Source organism: Podarcis melisellensis, assembly GCF_964234715.1.
Source record: "Podarcis melisellensis genome assembly, chromosome: 12".
Taxonomy (NCBI): domain Eukaryota; kingdom Metazoa; phylum Chordata; class Lepidosauria; order Squamata; family Lacertidae; genus Podarcis; species Podarcis melisellensis.
The window spans coordinates 2640635-2663520 of NC_138544.1; the positions used below are offsets into that span (position 1 = coordinate 2640635).

General features: G+C 41.2%; 1 protein-coding gene across 7 annotated transcripts in view; it reads left to right on the forward strand.

The window, feature by feature from the left end:
• The window catches only part of TPK1 (thiamin pyrophosphokinase 1), a 251460-nt gene that overhangs the window by 174958 nt on the left and 53616 nt on the right, over positions 1-22886 (forward strand). For all 7 annotated transcript variants that reach the window (XR_014173172.1, XM_081931180.1, XM_081931184.1 and 4 more), the window contains one exon: positions 17818-17929. Coding sequence is in view for 6 of the 7 variants with exons in the window: in XM_081931180.1 (XP_081787306.1) it covers positions 17818-17929 (112 nt within the window). In the remaining variant the exon portion in view is untranslated. The remainder of the gene's footprint in view (positions 1-17817; positions 17930-22886) is intronic.

Below are 22886 nucleotides of genomic sequence, written 5' to 3' on the forward strand. Positions count from 1 at the left end.
AGAGAATTGCCAGTTTCTTTGATGAAAATTGCCTGAGGAAAATACCATGCTAATAAGAAGCAGGCGAAGCTTTATGCAGTAGATGTGAAAATTGCTAAGACTGCAGAGAGGAAAAGAATAATTTGTTCTCTCTGTTCCAAGAAAACAAAGCTCCACATATAAAGTTAAAAAGATGTAACCCTATTCTTTCCCAAATGTATTTTGCACTCCACCCCTAAAAGATGGACAGAAATGGACCCCAAGTGCATTTTTCACACAGGCAGTTGAAAGTGATCTTCACCCAATTTATGGACTTTAAAAATACAACCTTTGAGGCCTCTTGTCCCATTTAAATATGGGTTTTTATGCTCTGGGGAAGCAGTAAACTATAATTCCAGTTTCATATTTTGAGAGTCCAGCAACCCTGGAGCAAAAGAGCAATGGGAAGGTAATTTCAGATCATGAAGATCCAGAGTCTCTTAACCATACATCCATCCACTACCTGTTCTGCATCATCTTGACTGACTGATTGCTCGAAGCAGCAGATGCTGTGGGCATTCTGGTGCATCATGAAAATAAATGAAAGACTTTTCATTGAAGAGTAGGCAGATGCCTTAGTTGGCCGTGTGCACTTGATCTAAGGACAGACCCTCATGAACTGACATATTCTGTGCATGTGAGGGCTCAGGGGACACAGTCAGGGACACCTGAAGTATTCTTGAGGGATGGGTGGGAATGCTCCCCTGTACAAAGTGAAAAGCCATCTGTGTAAGCTGCACAATGTCGTTTATTTGTTCCTTTATACAAAAAAAAGGTCTTAAAGTGACTTTCAAAAGGTTAAAATAACAAAACATTCATGACACACTGGTCCTGCGACCTATGCTGTGTACAATGTGTGCTGATGGAACCAGGGAAACCAAATCCTTCTGCGCATGTACAGTGCAGTTCTAAAGCATTGCAATAGATCTCTTTTAAACTTCCGTGTGCATTTGCACTAAGACATGTGCACAACAATGCTATTCATTTACTGAAAGCATTTATCATAAAAGGCTCTCAGAGCAGTGTTCAGAGTTCAGTAGCAAGCCAATCTTTGTTCTCAGGCAAAACACACAAGGAAAAGGGGAGCAGACAGGCAAAAAAAGCTCAGGCACCACTTCTGAAAGTGACAGTTTTAAACATGACTAGTTGGAATGTTAACTGCTTAGGTAGTCTGATGGAATAGCCATTGCTATGTGACATTATTCACTGCAAACATAGGAACTTAGGAAGAGCCCTCCTGGTTCCAACCCAAAGACCTGTCTGCTCCAGCTTCCTGTTCTCTCAGTAACCAACCAGATACCTATGAGAAGCATGCAAGCAAGACTTGAGTTTAATAGCACTCTTCCCACTCACGTTCTCAAAAACAGTCAATACAGTCGTATTGTCACCAATTTTGGAGGTACTATTGCCATTGTGACCAGTCGCCATTTATTGCTTTGTACTCTATGAAATATATATTGTTCATCCCCCAATGAGATGAGTGAGAGTTTCCCCAATTAGGGCTTGTGCAAAAATGACCATAGAACGGACCCATAACCTCTTTGCTAAATTATTTCTCTGGTTCATTTCAGAAAAAGCAGGTATGTAAATTATATATACAGTGGTACCTCAGGTTACATATGCTTCAGGTTACATATGCTTCAGGTTACAGACTCCGCTAACCCAGAAATAGTGCTTCAGGTTAAGAACTTTGCTTCAGGATGAGAACAGAAATCGTGCTCCGGCAGTGCAGCGGCAGCAGGAGGCCCCATTAGCAAAAGTGGTGCTTCAGGTTAAGGACAGTTTCAGGTTAAGTACGGACCTCCAGAACGAATTAAGTACTTAACCCGAGGTACCACTGTACATATATACTTCCTAATTCTCTAACAGAAGGACACTGGCTATATATCCAACATTAAATAACAGGGCTCCCGTAGAAGGACTGCAATACCCTGACAGCCGTCTAATCTTGTTACAAAAATGTACTACTCTGAGCAGTATTTAAAAATATAAAATATAAGAACACAGGGCAGGAATGATTTAACTTTGAAACAGTTACAATCACCAGCTGCATTCCTCCCCTGTAATCTCAAACCCCACAAAGTTCTTCAAAAGACTCGTCAAATAAGTATATATATGCAAAAAAAAAAGCCCACAGTGGGTATGCAATTTTAATGAGCAGTTTGCTCATGAATTTGTTTGAAATCCACGTGACTTAGAAGCAGAAACAGGATCATGCTCTGAAATTCAATATACAAAGGCTGCTCTGCTCAGCAGGTGGGAGTGAGCTCCAGGATTGATAGCCTCTGTGCATTATGTGAATTGAAGCCCATGTGGTCCAGTATGTAGGCACCCTAGTGCTACCCGCTATGGCAAGGAAACCATATAGAATTCCAAGTACCTATCGCGCTGTGTTTATTCGTAGATCCAGAAAGATCTCAGGAAACAAACTAGTCCCAGATGTGTGCAGGAGCAGTGAGGAACAGGATTCAGTGATGAAGCTCATCTGCTCTGCATTTTGTATTTTTGTATTTTGATGTTTTTGAAGGTTTGCTGTAAGCCACTTTGGGCACAACTTGTGGAAGAAGCAGCAGTCAATGTACAGTTTCCTGGTTCACTCCCCTACCCTACCATAGATAATAGAATCTTAGAGTTGGAAGGGACCCCAGGATTCATCTAGTCCAACCCCCTATAATACAAGAATCTCAACTAAAGCATCCACAACACATGACCACCCAACATCTGCTCAAAAACCTCCAAGGAAGAGGAGGACACCACCTTCTAAGGGAGTCCTTTCCACAGCTGAACAGCTCCTACTGTCAGAAATTTCTTCACGTTTAGTTGTAATATCCTTTCTTGTAACTTGAAGCCATATGTGTGGGCCCTACCCTCCAGAGCAGGAGAAAACAAGCTTGCTCCATCTTCCATGTGACAGCCTTTGAAATATTTGAAGATGGCTAGCATATCTCCTCCCAGTCCCCTCTTTCCCAGGCTAAACATCCCCAGCTCCCTCTACTATTCCTCATGAGGTTTGGTTTCCAGATCCTTGATCATCTTGGTCACACGTTTCAGCTTGTCAATATCCTTCTTAAATTGTGGTGCCCAGAACTGGACACAGTGGGGTGGGGTCTGACCAAGGCAAATAGAGCAGTACTATTACTTCCCTTAATCAGGACATTAGGCTATAGTTGTTGGATTACCTCTCCCACCATCCATCACCATTGGCTAAGCTGGCTGGGGAAGGCAAGAGTTGGAAAACAAGAACATGCAGGGGGCACTGTACATGATACATCACTGATATCACTCAGCATAAGGAAGCTCCTTAAGTTTATATCTAAATAATGTGTTTATAATATTTATAACTAAAAAAGGCTAATGGCCCAGGGTATTTTATTAGCTTCTCCTACAACTTGCTTCATTTGATGGAGTCCTCTGGAGCTATTTGCTCTGCCAGCCTCTTTTGTGGTCCACTTGCTGTCTCCTTGTATCACACTGCGGCCTGGATTGTGTAGCCTGAGTTGTGGGCTGAGTAGATGGATGAAGGAGAGAATATCCTTCCTACAACAGTGAACATGGATAGTGATACCTTTAAGTCCCTTACAACTCCATGATTCTGAAGCATGCCAGACAGTTGTTGGCATCCATCTGTCTCAGGGCACAAGTCAGACCCCTGTGTTAGCAGCACCGAAGTGACCTCCCCTGGGAGCAAGCCTGGGCAGTATGTATGGAGGTCCTGGGCTGTCCTTCTTGGCCTCACTGATGTGGTCCAAAGGAAAGCAGAACAATACATTTGGCACCAGCTTGGCTGCAGGAGTTCCTGGAAGGAGGCATGTAAGACTTCTTCCAACCGTCTTAGGGACTCCACTCTGGATTTGTGTAGGGTTTACTCCTTAGCCTTTTCTTCTCCTGAAGCTGTCCCACAAAGCAAGTATTCACAGTATTGTACACCTATATGAGCAACCAGTAGACAGAGCAATGGCATAATTGATGCTTAATGTAGACTTTTTCCAAGACTGGATGCAGAGAATTTGCCATGTACCATCTTTCTTTCTCTTTCTTTCTTTCTTTCTTTCTTTCTTTCTTTCTTTTCTCTTCAAAAAGATAGGGGCAGCTGAAGAATAACTATAATTATCATCATTATTTATCTCAATTTCATTTGTTGCTTCGCATCATTTATATCACACATTTTGAAGTACTCAAAGTGCTCCCTCACATTATTTTTTTCAATATTCATTACAACATTCCTATCAGGTAGATATTAATCTTATCCCTTTGTTGCAAAAATTGAGATAGTGGATTGCCTATGGGCTCAGGGTGGTAAGTTCATAGTGCCATCTTTCTTGACTACTCTGTTGTACTAGTGGCCTTTGGTAAGCCATTATCTCTGTTCCCCACACAGTTATTGTCAGGATTGCCAGGTGTGGAATGCTGTAAGCAGGGGTTCCCAATTGGTGCTTCGTGTACCCCAGGGAGTCCGTGGCACCATTCACATAGCAAAAACTACCATAGAGATATCAAAATTTTCAAAAGTAGGGAGTCTGTGGCTTGGCTTTTGAAAAAGTTTAGTGTTCATTTCCTGGTTAACTGCTTCCGGGGCGGGGGGGGACATTTGCAACCCTGTTAACCCAAAAAAATCATAAGGGGTTTGCACTGTAATCATGGATTGTGCTGCTGCTGCTGCTGCTGCTGCTCACACAATGAAATTTGGGGGCATATTCCAGCATGCAGTTTTTTTCCTCATGTGAAAACAAAAATGCACATAAAAGGTGGCAACCTGTCTGGTGATGTCTGCTGCAGTGTCACACTCTGCCCTTTGGTGTGAAATTTAGCTTAATATGGTGGTATATTGATCAAAAATAGATCAACAGGTAAAACATTGTAAAAGGAACATTAGAAATTGGGGCAGAAGCACTAGCATTATAACCAGGGAAACAAACATCATAATCCCCACATCTGAATGCCCCTTTAAGTATGATTTTACTTCCTTGAACCTCAAATGTCTTTAAATTCCTTCCAGGACAGATCCTCCCCCTAATTAACTGATGTGGCATCATCAAAGGTACTTTTACATAATATACTGCAAATTAATACTCCCATATGCAATTCAAAGAAATGTGATTGAAACTTTTCTTTTGATTTAAGCACAAAAGATTTCAAGCTATATAATGATTATCACGATATACACTGTAAGGCCATTAATCAAAGAGCTGTTGATATTGAAGTTAAACAAGTTCTTGCATAAACTCTGTAGATAATGACTTTCAAATTATTGGTATAAACTTAGACACAGCTTGATTGGAACAGTCTTGTATATAATTATCCAGCACAACAATTTAAAACAGGCTTTTGGAGGCCAAATATCGCTTGCATTGAATCATCTGAGAGAGCAAGAGAGCATCAGTTCTACCTATATAAGTTTTCTACCTAGATAAGGCCTGCCTTTCAGTCATGGGCTCTGCCACCATACCAAATTACTGAATTTGACTAGGCTCATAAAAACTGCTTACATTGTTCAAACAGATATAGATATGTTCAAAACCTAAAGAACAAAGCTATTAATAATGTGCTTGCCACGTGTCCAGGTAAGCCCCATCTCCTGAAAATATCCAACTATTTTTCTCCCAGCTGGAATATATATATATTTCTTCCCACCTCCCCTACCTGCTTTTCAGAGAAAAGGGCTAAGTTGATAAGTAAACATGATACATAAAGGGAGAAATTGTGTGACATTTGCTATGTGCTTTGACGTAGCTGGGCGTCGGGCGCAGGGTTGAGCTGGAATCAGAACATGACATGGGAGAAGGAATTTGTCTGCATTGTGGTCCCCATTGAATTTGCTAGGCCCCTTCCCCCAGCGCCTGCTATTTGTGGTGCCCTCTCCTCTCATGCCCTATGTTCCTGAATCTGGTGCCTTCCTTTCCCTGGAATTCAAGGGCTCCGACATTTGCCCTCCCAACTTTCCTACTACTGTAACTAGAAATGGAGGCAGGGTTCCAATTTCTGAGGTTTTTGAGCCCAAGTAATAGTTATTATTTATTTATTACATTTACATTATGCTTTTCTTTATGCCTAGGATGTGCCCCAGAATCCTCAGCAGACAATGTGGAAAGGGTTGCCCTGAATGTAGAAAGCTTGAAAGCTACAGTTGTAATCTATAGTGAAGTCTGCAGTTTTCTGTGTCTCATGCCACAATACCCCACAAATTAAATATGATGAAATGGAGCCACCTTTTAAAAATATTATGAGCATTGATCAATTTGGCAAGGGCAATCATTTAAATGAAGGAGTACATAATAAGCAGTAGATATCATTATCTTGTTTTTTCCTAGAACAGTAATAAAAGGGTAGCACAGGTTTCTGTTCCTGCATGACTTATAGCCATACTCAGTGTGTTCCTTTCCAACCATCCATTTTATTCCTTCATACAGACTAGTTACAACTCTATGTTTAATAAGCTCCTCTTCAAAAATACATGTTCATTTCTTGGAAACACATTATTAGGTATATAATGAAACAAGTTAAAATGTTATTTCTTTGCTGGATAAGATGTGCCTAGGAAAAAAAGCTAATAAGCTTATTCCATGCATTTCTGAATATAACTGTGGGAGGTTGGGAGAAGCTGGCTTGTGGGGGAATGATGGATATTGTTTTGTGAACCTAACATCTACTTTGCCAGGAAAGGGTTTTTTTTCATTCTTGGAGGTTTCACTTGGCACAAAGCTAGCTGTAGTTTGTGATCTATATAGATTATGATGCCTCTGTAGCCACATGCAGCAAGTAGGAATATTCATGAATATATAACTAGAAAATACACTCATCACAAATTACAGCTTTCAAAAAGCATGGCTTAGCTGATCCTCTGCTCCTTTACTCTGAAGTCAATCCTACTATGTTCAATGGGACTCCCTTCAAGGTAACTGTGTATAGGATTACAGACCTAGTATTGTCGGCATCCAGGGGTCGAAAGGCCAGTTGGCTTTCCCTCAGCTGGATCGTCTCCTTCCAGCCATGCCGCTGCGAAGATCCATTGACCTCTGGCTCCAAAATAAATCAGTAACCCAAGCCTCCCAGACTTGGGCACACTATACTTAGCAGTGTAAACTGCACAACAGAAGATGCTGAGGCTTGTGAATACATACTATGAACTACGGATTTATTAAACATAAATCAAGACAAAGAAACATGCCATCTCCTCAGAGAGAGAGTCAAAAACAAAAGCAACACAGCGGAAGTTCCACTTACGCCAGCAAACTGTGCTAGAATGTAAACAGACATGTGACACATAACAATCCCATGTCTGCAACTAAAGGTGGAATGGAAAATCCCAACAAATATTCCTAGGATGCAATTCTGCTATCAGCTGTGCGCAGTCAAATCCCCCTAACCCGAAAGACAACATTTGGACAAAAAAAACTAGGCACAGAATTTATAGTTTATTATTGATTTCCTCTATGTGTCTTTAAGAAATAGCATTACAGGCTGTTTTAGTTTCCTTACAATATGTTTCCTTTTGTGTTGATCAGGTTGGTATCTGATTATGTATTCACATCTTCATGGCCCACCATTTTATTTCCTTTAATCTGTTTCAGAAGTAACAGATTTAGAAAGCATAAAGGATCCAATGGACCAATGCAACTAGTTCCACACACAGAGCACAATTTTGGACTTGTGCTTCTCCGTAAACAGCTTTTTTGCACATAACATGTTATTTCTGAAACTGAGAAAACCTTCAGACACTTTTTATGATATGGCAGTGGTTTGGAGGACAAAGCAAAAAAAGTCCACAGTCCTAAGCTAGTGCTAGTGAGAGCTTCTCTTCCCATGCAAATGGTAGGCACAAAGGGGCTGATCCAGTTTGGATTAAAGCACACACACCCCTCAACACTGCCACAAAGGTACTGCTATTTTCAGGGGCTGCACACTTGATTACTATTTAAAAGCAAAATACACAATACTCAATTGTGTATTCATCTAGTATGGCCCTTTGCCTAGGTCTGAAATTGCCAAAGGGTTTTGGTTGCTTTGGGCTTATACACATACACCACCACACACACCTTAGTGATGGCCACTTTATAACAATAGGAGTAACAATGTTTAGCATTTATATACCACACTGACATACTCAAAGCAGTTCACATATATTATTTCAGCAATCCTTACAGCATCCTTACAGTTCGACAGTGGAATTTGCTGCCAAGGAGTGTGGTGGAGTCTCCTTCTTTGGAGGTCTTTAAGCAGAGGCTTGACAACCATATGTCAGGAGTGCTCTGATGGTGTTTCCTGCTTGGCAGGGGGTTGGACTCGGTGGCCCTTGTGGTCTCTTCCAACTCTGTGATTCTATGATTCATCTCAAAGATGGCTAATATTGTCTCCATTTTTTAAGTGGTGGTGGAGGGTCCTGCAAGAACTGTTGCCACCACCTAGTGAGTTATGAATGCGGTAAGATTTGAGCCAGGGGCTTTCTTAGCTGCTGTGGGCCACCAGATTTGTGCAATGAGGCAAGTGGGATGTTCCTCACAGTGAGAGTTGTGCCAAGGGTAGACAGAAGGAGGCACATGCAAGTAAAAGGGCTACCAAAACATTCCATAAGTCCTTTCTGCAGCATTAGATAACTGACAAAAATGTACTTCCTTGATAGATTTTAAAGTGTAAGTAGAAATATCTTCCTCTTCTAGCACTATGCTGAAATCTTACACGGGTTACACTAAACGCAGCTCAATGTAATGTAAAAGTCATGCTCCATTAATTCTTGGACATCTTCCTATTTCTTGGTCATAAATCCTACTATCTTGTATTACAAACTGCTGTAAAACTCACAGATAAAAGATAATTTATGTTCCGTGTATAGCCTAATGTTTCTGTACTCCTGAGAAACACAGTATCAGAAAATGAGAAAGTACATATATGAAATATTCAGCTATTCATTCTGACCACGGCTAGCAATGATAAACAAGACTCTGAAGGGACCAATGTTCTTCAGAGGAGGTTTAGCCTAATGGTAATTGACATTACACTGAGGTCCAGCTCCCTCACTGCGAGAAATGAGGTTACAGGGAACCAGGCAGAGGGACTTCTCAGTAGTGGTGCCCGCTCTGTGGAATGTCCTCCTGTCAGATGTCAAGGAAATAAACAACTATCAGACATTTAGAAGACATCTGAAGGTAATCCTTCCTGTTTAGGGAAGTTTTTAATGTTTGGTGTTTTATTGTGCTTTTAATTCTGTTGGGAGCCACCCAAAGTGGCTGGGAAAACCCAGCCAGATGGGCAGGGTATAAATTATTATTATTATTATTATTATTATTATTATTATTATTATTATTATCATCATTATCATCATTATCATCATTATCATTATTATCATCATCATCATTATCATCAGAATTTCGGGCATAAAAGGCTATGGGTTGTCTAAACTGCAATTCCATTATTAATGATAATTTTCATCACTCAGAAGTAGCCATGATTATTATTATGAATTTCATCAAAGAGAATGTCTCTTTCTGGTTCTTAGGGGGACAAAGATCATCTGCATATGCAGTACACATTTTGGGGATTTCCTTGCTTATGCAGTAGAATATGACAAAGTGGGGAAACCCTCACCACTCATTGAGTGGGCATTCGTCTGATCAATTTAAAATGCTTTCTAAGGTCCAGTTCCAACAGGCTTCCAAGACAAACAGCTCATCACAGAATAAAATAGTTTCTGGATCTACATTAGATTTAAGGTGGGTAACTCCTTGATTGAAAACTGAAGTTTTTACCATATCCAAACCGTCGCGCAGAGTCTAGCTTACCATTTATCTGACCATCAAGTTTTCTATATGTGGGATTTGGGAGTTGGTGGGGGAGACTATTTCGTTGTGATTCCTGCACCTCCAATGTAAAATGGTGTAGCCTAATAAAAGTTTTACCATGTTTTGAGCAATAGGTCTAGAAAGCCTCAAGTTATCAGTCTGCTTACAGCACTGCACTATATCAAATTTCACATGGTTGGGTGGGGGTTGACACTTGTGAGATACCAGGCCAACATTGTGACCCCTAGATAAGAGCAAAGACTTCAGCCCACCTCCGTTCAGAAACGAAACTCTGTGAAAAGGAGGGTTGACATGCAAGATTTTGGCTCAGAGGCCAAAGCAAGCTAAATCTGTAGTTTTGGGAGGAGGATATTTTTGCACTCCTGCCATTTCTTTGCAATTTGTTCATTTGTAAATCAGTCAGATATGTTTTAGGTACGGAAAAAGTCACTGTACTTCATTTCTTCAAAAGGAACCAGCTATACAAAAGCTAGCTTTACATTTTCCACCTCTCAAGAGAGGGAAGTAAAAGGAGGACTGTGCAGCCTCTGACCCACAGAGCCAAACACAGCTGCAGTCATGTATGGAGGACTCAAGACCTTTGGCTTTTGCTGACTGCCTGGGATTGCAAAACCAAGAGGGCCTGATAGAGCAGCAGCAGCTGTTCCACTTAACGGATTGCATCAAAGGGGAAGATGAGATAGCAAAGATCTTCTGGCTGGGCACAAATGCTGCTTAGTTCTTGAGTCCCCACCTGCTTTCTTAACTGGTGCAGTCCAGATGCAGCCTCAGTGAGAAGCAGGCGTATGCATGTGAGTCCTAGAACAAAGTCTTGTAATTTGGGGGAATCCTGTTCTGGTTTCCAGCTAGTCATGCCTACCTTTATGCTATCCTGTTCCATTCTCACCCACCCACAAAAAACAAGTCAACATTCTGTGCCCACTGAGCAGGCTCAGTCCTCTTTGAGGCATTTTTGGATTTCCCCTTCCCCTGTGATTTTTATTCCTAAAGAATTTTTGTACTTCGGCAAAACTCCAAGCCTGTTGATACTTCTCTCTTGTTTGTAGTTAGTTCCATTTTGGATCCTCACTTGGAGAATTGAGATTTCTATAAGTGTGCAGGATTAATTCTTTCTTTGCTGTGCTTTAATTTGTATCCCCATATCACCTTTTGTAGTGAGAGGATAAAAATGAAATGGACTCAAGAAATTAGCTTCATCCAGAATACTTTACTGAGATTTTGTATGACTGCAGGACTTGCTCTTGTGTAATCCGTTCTGTTTTGCTTTGTTTCCTTGTGCTGGATCACAAAATAATTTCTGATAGCCTTTGGTGATCTTCTGATATTGCAGTCCAATTCTGTAGGGATAATTCATCAGCATTATGGCTATGATGATAAATGAGATGCCAGAAAGAAACAGATTCTGCTTTAGGAGGTTTGTGCATTTTGAGAAAATGGTCTCTGCTTGAGCTACTATAATACATCCAGCAGGAAGTCACTATGAATATAGTAGGGTCAGAAACATTTGACATAGTTGTGATTTCTCCCTAAGCATCCTATTCCATTCTTGTTGAAATATATGACTTAAAATTACTAGGGGTCTTATATGACTGTGCTGAAAGTTCCTGATACTGCATTCTCCCACTTGAAAGTAAATGCTATAAATATTATCAGGGCTGATTTCTAAGTAATTTGAAATCCAAAACAAATTTCAGTCTTGCTCCATCTTCCATGTGGCAACCCTTGATCATCTTGGTTACCCTCCTCTGCACACTATACAGTGGTACCTCAGGTTACAGACACTTCAGGTTACAGACTCCGCTAACCCAGAAATAGTACCTCGGGTTAAGGACTTTGCTTCAGGATGAGAACAGAAATCATGTGGTGGCGGCACAGCGGCAGCGGGAGGCCCCATTAGCTAAAGTGGTTAAAAACAGTTTCAGGTTAAGAACGGACCTCCAGAACAAATTAAGTTCTTAACCCAAGGTACCACTGTACTTCTGTTGATGCAGCCTAGCATAGCATAAACTTTTTTTGCTGCTGCATCACACTGTTGACTCATGTTAAGCTTGTGGCCCACCAAGATCCCTAGATCCTTTTCACATGTACTACTGACAAGCCAGACGTCGCCCATCTTATACTGGTATAGCTAGATCTTCCTGCCTAAGTGTAGAACCTGACATTTGTTCCTATTGAAATTCATTTTCTTAGTTTTGGCCCAGTTCTTCAATCTGTTAAAGTCATATTGAATCCTGATTTGTCTTCTTCGGCATTAGCTACTCCTCCCAGTTTGGTGTCATCTGAAAATCTGATATGCATCTCTTGAGTTCCTTCATCCAAGTCATTTATAAAGGCGTTGGAACAACAATGGCCCATTCCATTCAGTTTGGACGGATTCACAAGTAACACTAAGCCAAACCAGGAGAGGGGTGCATCAGTCAGGATGTCCTCTCTAGAAACCCTTGTGTTCACACTAAGCCAAAACATTTTCATATGGTTTCTAGAGAGGACTTCGTGACTGATGCACTCCTCTCCTGGTCCTCCGCCAGCTGCACTGCTGTAAGCTAAAACATGGTTTGGCTTAGCATGTAAGCTGATGGGGGCTCATGGTTTGTCTCACACTCTAGAGCTCATAGGATTGAATGCTCCCCCATGCAAACAATTCCCTCTATACAGAAAACGAGATGTCAAGAGTAGAATTCTGGTCTAGCCAGTCACTTGGCATCTAGTTTTCTATATGCAGGCACTGGGGGTGGCGGGGGATGGAACAGCATTCCGTCTTCTGAGTTCCCCACATGCTCTGGGAAATGGTATGGGCTTGCCATAAGAATATATTGTTTTTGCTAGAGAACATTCAAACAGGAGGCATGAAAAGGAAAGAAACTGAGGTTTCGCTGGTGTCCAGCTTAGGCCAACGCAGGCAAGCACCTTTTATATTCATAGTGGTGCTTCCAGGTCCCATGTATGTAATGAAATGGGAGAGGGGGTGCCCTGCGTAGAAAAGATGAAATTCAGGTATATCCTTATCAAGAAAACCTCCAAAGACATTTTTATCATTTAGCTTTGTGCCACAGTGTGGTAAATAAGTTATGAATTAAAGCCTTGCTTCCATTGCCGCAAGGCTGTTTCTCCAACCCCTGTACGGTTTTGCTAGTCACAGAAGCCACATTTAATGAGTAACTCCTATTCCTTCAGGCTTTCTAGTCAAAACTATACGTTAATGTGAGCAAAACATAAAAATGAAGTTATATGAACAAAACCATATGAAAAGCTCAGTCTCATTTTGGTTAAAATGCTTTTTAAAAAAAGCACACACAAACACACATTTGGATGTTTTCCTCAAAAGGCTGAACTTAAAAACTGATCTTTATTTTCCATCACCAGCGATGAAATGAAAACGGAAAAAGAACTAATCAATTTTTCTGATTGATCAGAGTTTTTCAAAAATGGTTTAATAAGACAAAAATCAATGGAATCTCATTATATAACATGATTTTTATCAGCAGTTACATTAATTAAAGCACGGTCAGACTTGGATCCAGAAGAAAAAATGTTAAAGCTGTTCAGGTTTTTTACTTTGGTGGTGGTATCTCAGCAACTAAAGCATAAAAGGGAATAATTAGCCACCTTGGCATTGGGTATTGTTTTGCTTTTAATGTTAAAACCTTGAGGTGCTTCTCCTCCACTTTATCCTGACTGACTTGTGACCCCCTGAGATATTAAATCAACACTACAGCCAGTTGGAGACCACAGTAGACTTGATGCCCAACTGCAGTGGTGGATCAAGATTGCAGACTACGGGTACAATTGCACTGTGGTCAGTTGAGCTACAGTCCACCAATTTCCTTCATTGCAATTGTGATGCCCCTCCTCATTGCATTACTTCTGCTGTCCCATAAGATTTTTCTCTAGATTTGAGGCACTTATCTTTAAAGTATTTGGGAGACAGATATGAAATGTGAAATAGATGCTAAAACATGGAAAAATCTGTAGACTAGGAAACCAGTGAGATCCATTTTAGCATATGAGAGAGAAAGGGTATTGTCAGTGGTATATAATTCTGGTTCAGCTATCACATATAACTTCTGGCCCAGACTGTCGGCAAGACTCTGGGCTCCTGAACACTTATTACCACCTTTGGCATGAGTGTGAAGGACTCTTGACGATAAATTGCTCATATAATTGGGGATCCTGTGCCAGCTGCATCACAGCTATCACTACTATCTGTCTCTAAGGATTCAAATGTGGGTATCAAACCCAGAGAACTGTTAACTTTTTGGTCAATGACCACCAGACTACTGATTGCCCAGAAATGGAAATTGCTGCATGATTTAAATATTTTGTCATGGTGCAATAATTTATGGAAGATTACCATATCTGAGAAGTTTACACACAGGTTAAATGGTGTTGAAAGGTACTGAAAACGCAAACCTTTTCTGCCATTTGGTGGAACTTCGTTACATATGGCAATAACAGTAGCCTACATATTTGTTACCAACGTCGTCATGTGCAGGATTCCGTTTTGTGTCTCCCCACACACACACCTTTGTTGTTATTTTTTTAAAAAGAAAGTCTACAGCTCTTGCTGATTTATCTCTGAGCCACAAAGGCCAGCTGTAGCAGTTTGCCTTAGCAATACTTTAAAAAAGTGTTCATCCTTGGACTCTTGTGAGTTGATTACAACAAGGAGTTAAGTGGGAGACTGAGAATGCCTCTCCTTGCACCCTTGCAGCCTAAAATGGATGCCTTTGTAGCTAATATCATTTAAAGGTTTTGCTTGATGGATCCTAGAAACTGTAGAAGGTGTGTTGGGCCTCTGCTTTTGAACACTATACAGTATTTTATTATGCATAATAGCCCCGGTATCTTTTTCAGCTCTCTGCTGGCATTGCCCTTGCTTGTTAACATTTTAAAATCCTGAATAATTTTTACTAAATGTATTATTTAAAATACTAAGATACATGTTAATTACTTGCTAACCTTTTCTTCCAGTGATTTTACAAATGAGTATTCTGTCATTCTCTTCTTTTTTAGCAGTCAGAGTCACTATGAAACAGAAAGAGTATCACAAGCTATGTAACAAATGTCACCAAGTGTGTGTGTGTGTGTGTGTGTTGCACACAAGGGTTGTTGTTCCCTCTTCAGCAAATTCAGACTTTCTCAGCATAGCAAAAACAGAGAAATTTTCAGAACAGCACCTCAGTGATTTTTTTGATATGGTGGTTATAAATGATGCTTAGCGCTTATATAACTTTCTCTCCCCTACTCCCAGCACTTCATATTAAAGCAACCCAATGTGTATATTATTATTATTATTATTATACACATTATTATTATTATTATTATTATTATTATTATTAGCAGTTTACAATATAAAAACATAAAAATAGATACTGTATGTGTATGTGATCGACATAAGATTGAAACCAGGAACTTCCCGGCTACAATCCAAAACTCACTTGCTAATGAATAAGACCTCCTGAACTTCCAACGCACTTTCGAGCAGTCAAATATGAGCTTGTGTGGCACAGCACTATGGTGCACTGGTTTCCATGGTGTGCCGTTGCACCGCAATCCTATGCATGCTTATGTAAAAGGAAACTCCAGTTGGCTCAGTGATGCTTAACTATAAGAACACAGGTAAGCGTGTATAGGATTGCAGCTATAGCCATGTACTTTGCCTTACTGCAGGTGGCAAAATTGTTCTAGGAAGGTAAGATTCACAGGACAAGCATGTGGCAATGCCGAGACCTTTGGCTTAAATGCCCCTGATGTGCCTGCGGCCCTGCCACTCCCATTGTAAGCAGGACAACAATGGGCAGAAAAGAGTCAATGGGCGGAAGGTGAACTGGGTGCTTAGCAGTCGCAATAAGTGGGAGGAGGAAGATGCAGGAGGCATGGATATGGAAGGAGGCATGGACCTGGGTGTGCAGGTGAAATGAGTGCAAGCAAGGCTTCAGAATAGAAAAGAGGCAAATTGAGAAATGGGGTTGATGAAAAGTGAGCTTAATAGTTGACTGGGGTAGGAAATGGAAGCTCTAAGGGGTTAATGTGGTGGCAATAGCTGTGGGCAGCAAGCAGATTGAGCAGCGGTGCAGCTCTTAGTAAGATATAAGGTTATCATTTCAGTTTACGTTGCATCAATGTTCACAATAATTTCCGCTTCAGAGAGATACCTCCGGTTTCCCATAAACTCACAAGCTTACAAACTCTAAGCAAAAACTAACAGAAATAACAAACTCTCATCAGCTTTCCACTCCAATGATCACCCCAAAGGGATTGTCCTAAAATGCACAGTAGAAACTAGTATCCTTCCTATATTTTAAGTCATACAAGGGATTTCTATTGTAGCCATAAATTAAGATTTTTTTTTTTTAAAAAAAGGCATAAACAGTATTTTCTCAAACCCTGGAGAATTTTAAAATGCTGTTTATATGACCTCATTTGACATCCTTAGAATTGTGCTGATCCTTCAGAGCCGAGTTTATAAATATCTGTAAAGCTACGCTATTGAACAACATTATAAGAAAACATAAGAAATGGCCTCCTGGATCCGACTGAGGCTTCCTCTAGTCCAGCCAGGTGCTTCTGGAAAGCTCATAAGCAGAGCTGTACCCAAATCTGCCTACCTCTTTCACAAGGAGGGTGAAAAACTTGATGTTTACCAGTAGTGTTGTGGGTCCTCTTTCTTACTGCCTTGCCCCACACTGTGGCACAGGGTTCTTTACACACAATCTTTCTTTTTTGCACACTTCCTAGGATGCCCATGTGACCACGCAACATTGCAGCCTAGGTGGTGTTGCAACAAAGAAAGCTTGTGTGTGTGTGAAGAGCTCCCTACCACTGTACATGTGTGTGGGGCATTTTAAGCATGTTGCAGTGAAAAGCAGACTCATCAGTCACTTTTCAACAGTGCATATGTGCATCCCAACACAAAATTCCTTCAAATTTCTCCGCCCCAGCCTCTTGGCAGGCCACTTTGTTTTGCCTCTGCTCTCTCAGATTGCTGAAAATAAAGGGAGTGAAAGGTTCAGCACAGCACTAGCATGCAGGCAAGAGCCCGCCCCATTCTCTCCCCCCCCCCCCCCCGCCCTGGGCATGGATATTCATAGCTATTCTACCACTTAATCTAGAGATTCCAATTACCGGTAGCTATGGTGGCCAATAGCAGGGGGGATTTTTGTCTTTCACATTTCAGCACGTCCTGTGCAATGCCAAAATTTGGTGCCCCCCTCCCAGCCTCTTGCCTTCCATTCTGCTCAGTCCTTGTGCAGCGGAGCCAGTCGTGCTGCCCTCAGTCTGCTTCTCCAACACCATTGACCACACTATCTTTCTGGAAAGTTGGAAACACTATGCTTCCGTGTTTCAACCCTTACCTCCAGGACCATTTCCAGAAAGTAGTGGGGGTAAGCACTGTTTATTGCTGTGGGAATTGTCCTGTGGCACCTCTCAGGGCTCCGTCTTGTCCTCATGCTGTTTAGCATCATCTGAGGACCCCCTGCCACACTTTACGCTGGCCTTTAACAGTTAAAAGTATTTTGTGGGACCTACCTCTTTTGTTTAATTGGTAATGTGCTGCTTTTGTTAGGAACTGGTTTCCTTGCTTTTATAATTGTATGCACTGTTTGACTTGTGTGCTGATATAGTTGTTGCTGCCCCTGAAATCTTACAGTGAAAGGTGGATAAGAAATCAAATAAATAAATCTGGTGGCAGCCATGTCTCCACGCCCCATTAAGAGTTTACATGGAATCAACTGAACATTTCATGTTGAGCAGGTTCTATTGGGAGGAACCCAGGCATCACTTTGATCCTAGTCATCTCTGTCGAGTTTAAGAGGGTTAAGGGCTTTCTACCAAACGAATTTGCATGGAATTGCAGTGTTAGGCACATGGTGTTCTACATCACAATTTAACGGCAGTGATGTGCCTAATCTGTAGCTTCTTTTGTGCATAAAAGTGTGTTGTTTACATAATCATGTGCTTCCTGATCAGTGGACACTAAACCAAAGTTCTTTCTTTGTTGCAGGGAAAGCACAAACTACGTGTAAACACAGGACTAGAAGGCAACTGGTGCGGCCTCATTCCCATTGGGAGCTCTTGTGACTGTGTCACGACAACAGGCTTGAAGTGGAATCTCAGTAAGGAAGGCATTTTGCTACCAGACATATTTTTTCATCCTTTTAGGAGAGTTTTCTAGATTCTCCCGGGGGGGCGGGGAGTGGTGTTCTGTATCGGAAGATAATATGTGGCAATGATTTACTTCTAGTTTATTATGTAGGTGCAGAAACCACCCTATCAGCCCATCATTGCATTGTGATGAAATTGCATTTAGCCTGAAAACTAAAGGTCGATTAATAGTAACTGAAATAGTACCATTCTTCTTCCCGCAAGCAATGTTACTTGTGAAGTACTATGTGTAATTAGGCATATCTCAAACGTTTTCCAACCCCCGTGAAACACACCATTTCTGCCATGGAGAAGCCTTCTTGGTTTTCCAGTCACATAGAACAGGCCTGCAACATACAGCTGTGTGCACATTACTGTTAAATTTGTGTGGCGGGGGGTGTCTTATAAGACCTTTGCATTCTTGCTGTTCGTAGGTTGAGGATAGGAAGAAATTTGATCTTTGATGGCATTTCCAGTCATGTGAGGACAGGGGGAGGCAGAATAAGGTTCTGGAGGTCCGTTCTTAACCTGAAACTGTTCTTAACCTGAAGCACCACTTTAGCTAATGGGGCCTCCCACCGCCGCTGCACGATTTCTGTTCTCATCCTGAAGCAAAGTTCTTAACCCGAGGTACTATTTCTGGGTTAGCGGAGTCTGTAACCTGAAGCGTCTGTAAACCGAGGTACCACTGTATATAAGCTTGCATCATCACAGAGAGAAATGTGATTGTCTCCGGAGAATTCTATTTTTTCAGTAAAAGGTTTGTTGAAGTCATGATACAGTACCCTCTCCAACGCGTTACTCTTCAAGGAGAGCAGGTTTCTAAGGCCTAAATCTCATACTTTATAAGCCATAAAATTGACAGGTAAATAATAGAACAATAGAGATTATTAAAAGCCCCCTCCCCTTTTGCCCTGAACTACTTGTTGTATGTCATTTGTTTCTCAATTCTGGAAAAAAGTATATGGCTGGAGGTCTTTATATCATAGATAGTTCATTGAAAATAAGAAAGGCAAAATAGGAAAAATAAAGTGCTATCTTCCCCTCTCATTTCTTCTTTGTCTCCCCCCCCCCCCACGCAAAACTGCAGGGAATATATTTGTGGTTTTCTGCTCCTTATCCAAAAACTCCATATTCAGTATTGCAGATAGCTATCCCAAACAGGCAGTAGATTTCAGTATATTATTTTCAAAAAGATGGGTGAAGGAGGAGGAGGCAAGTTCTGCAAGTTGATACACATTTAAACCAGTCGTGCATGTGAACTGCAACACTGATTCAGACCTATAATATGCTGCTTTTGAATGGGGGGGGGGGAGTTGTGTGGAGCTTAGCCAGGTGTTGATGGTGACGCACATGCAATGTACAACATTGTTTCTACATATCCTGGAATGAAAGGACTAGGCAGTAAATGTGTGGAACTATGAGTCACAAGCTTATTGATTTACATGGATGATCTGTAGCATTTTATTTATTTGAAAGACAGCCACTCCAGGCTTGGTGCAAGTGCCCTTGTTACCAAAATACTAGGAACCACCATTCCTCCCAGTCACTGCAAACACTGGGTCGGTGCTACACCAGGCCCTCTTCTTCATTTCCAACACACCTGAGAGATTTGCATGACTCGTCCCTGAGCAGGTATAACTTTTGGAGTCAGTGAGTCTGCCAAGGAGGCACCTCACTCCCAAGTTCCCTCTGGCAAGTAGGCCATGAGAGTTTTTTATGGGTAATCCAGTGCCCACGTCCAGTGCTCAGGGTACTTACCATTTGTTCACTGCTTCTCTCCATCCTTCAAGACCACACTGAACCTGCTTTTTGTGACCTGTTGATGTGGGGGAAAGGAGTTTCCCAGATGAAGTCTGTCCTTTGTATAATGGGCATGTGCTGAGTCGGATTTCCAAGTAACATGCGGCAAAACCCCTTTTCTAAACAACATCCATCTGGCCAGTTCACTCTTGTAGGAGATTTGTTTAATCTTTTTTGTCCAGGATCCTGTTGGTGGTGCTAAGAGGCAGCTGATGTTTGACGTCATCTATTTTTCCTCTTTCAATATCTGAATGTTGCATACTAGAATTGCAAATATCATACTGTGGTTTTAATAGAGATAGATAATATAGTATGTGTATAAAGTTTGTATATATAGAGATCTCATTTGAGAGCTTGCAGACTAGTAATGCAGCAAATACATTTTACAAATAAAAAATGCACTCTGACCCTTTAGAAAGCAATGGAATACCAAATAGAAATAAAGAAAATACAAGTTGATGAGAATATTAATCAAAAGTGAAATCTATGCACTCTCCCTCCAGCAATAATACTAAATGAAACTGGGTGTCTTGATTACATGTCCAACTCTATGGAAATCAATGAATGTTAGTTCAGACTAGACTGCTCTGTCTCTTTTTTGAAAAAGGTGTATTGTGTGTGTCTACAGTGGGTTTCCCAAGCTCGACTTTGCAGGCAGAATCTCTGAGTGCAAAGACACTGTATAGAAAAGAGAACTTCCATAAACATGTTTTGATTTTGTGACACATTTGTTTTTCTCTTTCTTGGCAAGTATATTTGGTGAATGCTTTATGTTCTTGAAAACTTGTTTCCTGGAAGATGCTATAAAATAATCTTTCCAACATGTAGGGTTGCCATATTTCAAAATCCGAATACTAAAGCTTGGGGGGGGTTGGGGTTTTTTTGACAAAATCTCCAAAAATCAACATTTTCAATATTGACTGCCATACACCCGGGTTTTTGCCGCTTTTCAAAAATTCTACCCAGACACCATTTTTGATGGGCGAATCCCAGCTATGTACAGAAAATTCCAGACATGTGACAGCCCTACAACACAGAAAACAAACATTGCACACTGAGAAGAGGCATTGTATAGATGAGATATTACTATTCAAATAAGAGCTTGAATTTTGATCAAGAGCTCAATGTGATATGTTGGGGCCTCGGTTACATAATATGGAGATATACTCCAATGTTTCACATTTTCAAGAGACAGAATGTTTCCTGGTAGACACAAGTCCCCATTTCCTTTTTGATCTTGACATACTTCTGGTTTCAGCACTGTCCTCCAGGTTTCTAAAAAACTAAGTTTCTATGTGAATGACAATTACAAAGTATCTCTAGGGCACATTTGGAAGGGCATGAACATCATAGTGAAATGTGCTGTGAAGTCTGCCATTTCATGTTTTAAGCTGGTGAGGTTCATTTTGAATTGTTACATATAACAACGTATGATAGGCAATCGTGTTTTTTGAACATGTCCTTTAAACTGAATAATAAACACTCAGGTGTGTCTAAGTCCTTGACTGAGTAAACAGAAAATGTCAGGGTATTTCATCCTTCCCCCCTCTCTGTTCTGCCTATATTGACCTACCCAAACCATTGCTAAAGAATGGATTTGAGTGGTAGCTTAATGGAGATCAGATCCATTATATGGTTAAACACTCTATTCCACATACTTATTTTTAAAAGGAAATAGTTATGATCTGTTTACTGCCCTGCTTTTGCTCTGGTGAAGGACAGAAGATGATTTAGTGATGCAAAATAGCAATGGAAGAAGGGTTCAGATGGTAAACTTTGGCGTGTGGGGATGGAGACCAGTGGTCAGTGAAAAAGCACATTCTTTTCATGCAGAAGTCCTATCACCAACCTACTTGGAATTGTAAGCAGTAACCATCTTACCGTAAGTGAAAGGTTCCCTTAGCAGCTACTTGATCCAACCTGCCCACCATCTGTATTTGATTTTGTTTTGTTTTCAGTTCGTTAGTCAGAACGCTTTGTTTCAATTCCCTTATGGCAGCCATTTGCTGCTCTCTCAGCCGCAGTTGTTCTTTAAGTAAAAGACAGTCACACCTGATGCCACGGCCATGCTCTCTTTGGGCCCTGGAACTTGGCATTAGAGCAGCTGCTTCAGCTGCAAATATTTTCCTATGTCTCTTTTGGGGACCAATCAGTTACTGCATGGTGAAGCCTATTTGAAACACACTTAAGCAGGGCAGATGTTGCAGTCATGCCAAGGCTGGTGCTGTGCAGAGCAGTTGTAGCATTCAGAAAGCCAGATCTTTCTCCTCTCCCCCCTACAAATGCAAAGTAGGCCTAAGCCGAGAATTCAAGACATCAGATACAGGGTTACCTAGTGGTCTCTCAGCTAGCAGTGGGCCAGAAATTACATAGCTTCCGCAGGACTGTTCCTTCATGTGCCTTTGCAAGATGCTCTAAGACAGACAGTGGTATTAAGGATAATAATGTAACCTTATGCTGCGTCGCGTCGTGTGGGATACCTGGGACACCACCCTTTTTGGCCCTTAGGCATTGCCATAGGAGTTTCCACTGAGTAGTTTGGGGTGAAATGGAGGATGCTCTGAAGCAAGCTGACGACTGGGAGAAGAAACAGAGAAACCAAGGAGATTGCAGAAAGGATGGAAGTAAAAAGAAACCATGCAGAGAAGCTTATGGAGGACAGAGCAGCCACTGTCTTCTACAGTCACACAGCAGGCTTACTCACACCTGCCACCCAGGACCATCTGAGTCAGAGCAGGTCTGAGAGACGCTGGGTGCCACTGTGTGTGTGTGTGTGTGTGTGTGTGTGTGTGTGTGTTTGTTTGTTTGTTTATAAGTGTGTAAGCAGCCTTGTGCCTAGCATTGCTTAGAATTTCCAAGAAACTAAAAAAGCAGTGCAGTTTTGAAAGGTTCAGTCCCCCATCTTGACTCAAAATGGCATCCAATTGTATCCAAACATAGACAAAACCTGCTCCTTGATCTCGGGAACAGTTATGCAAAATTTGGTTAAAATAAGTGCAGTTTTCAAAAATTCAGTTCAACATCTTGATTCCAAATGGCGTACAATTGTATCCAAACTTGCTTCTTGATCTCAGGAACCATCAGTCAAATTTTATCTTAAGAGGTGTCCAGATGCAAAGCAAACAT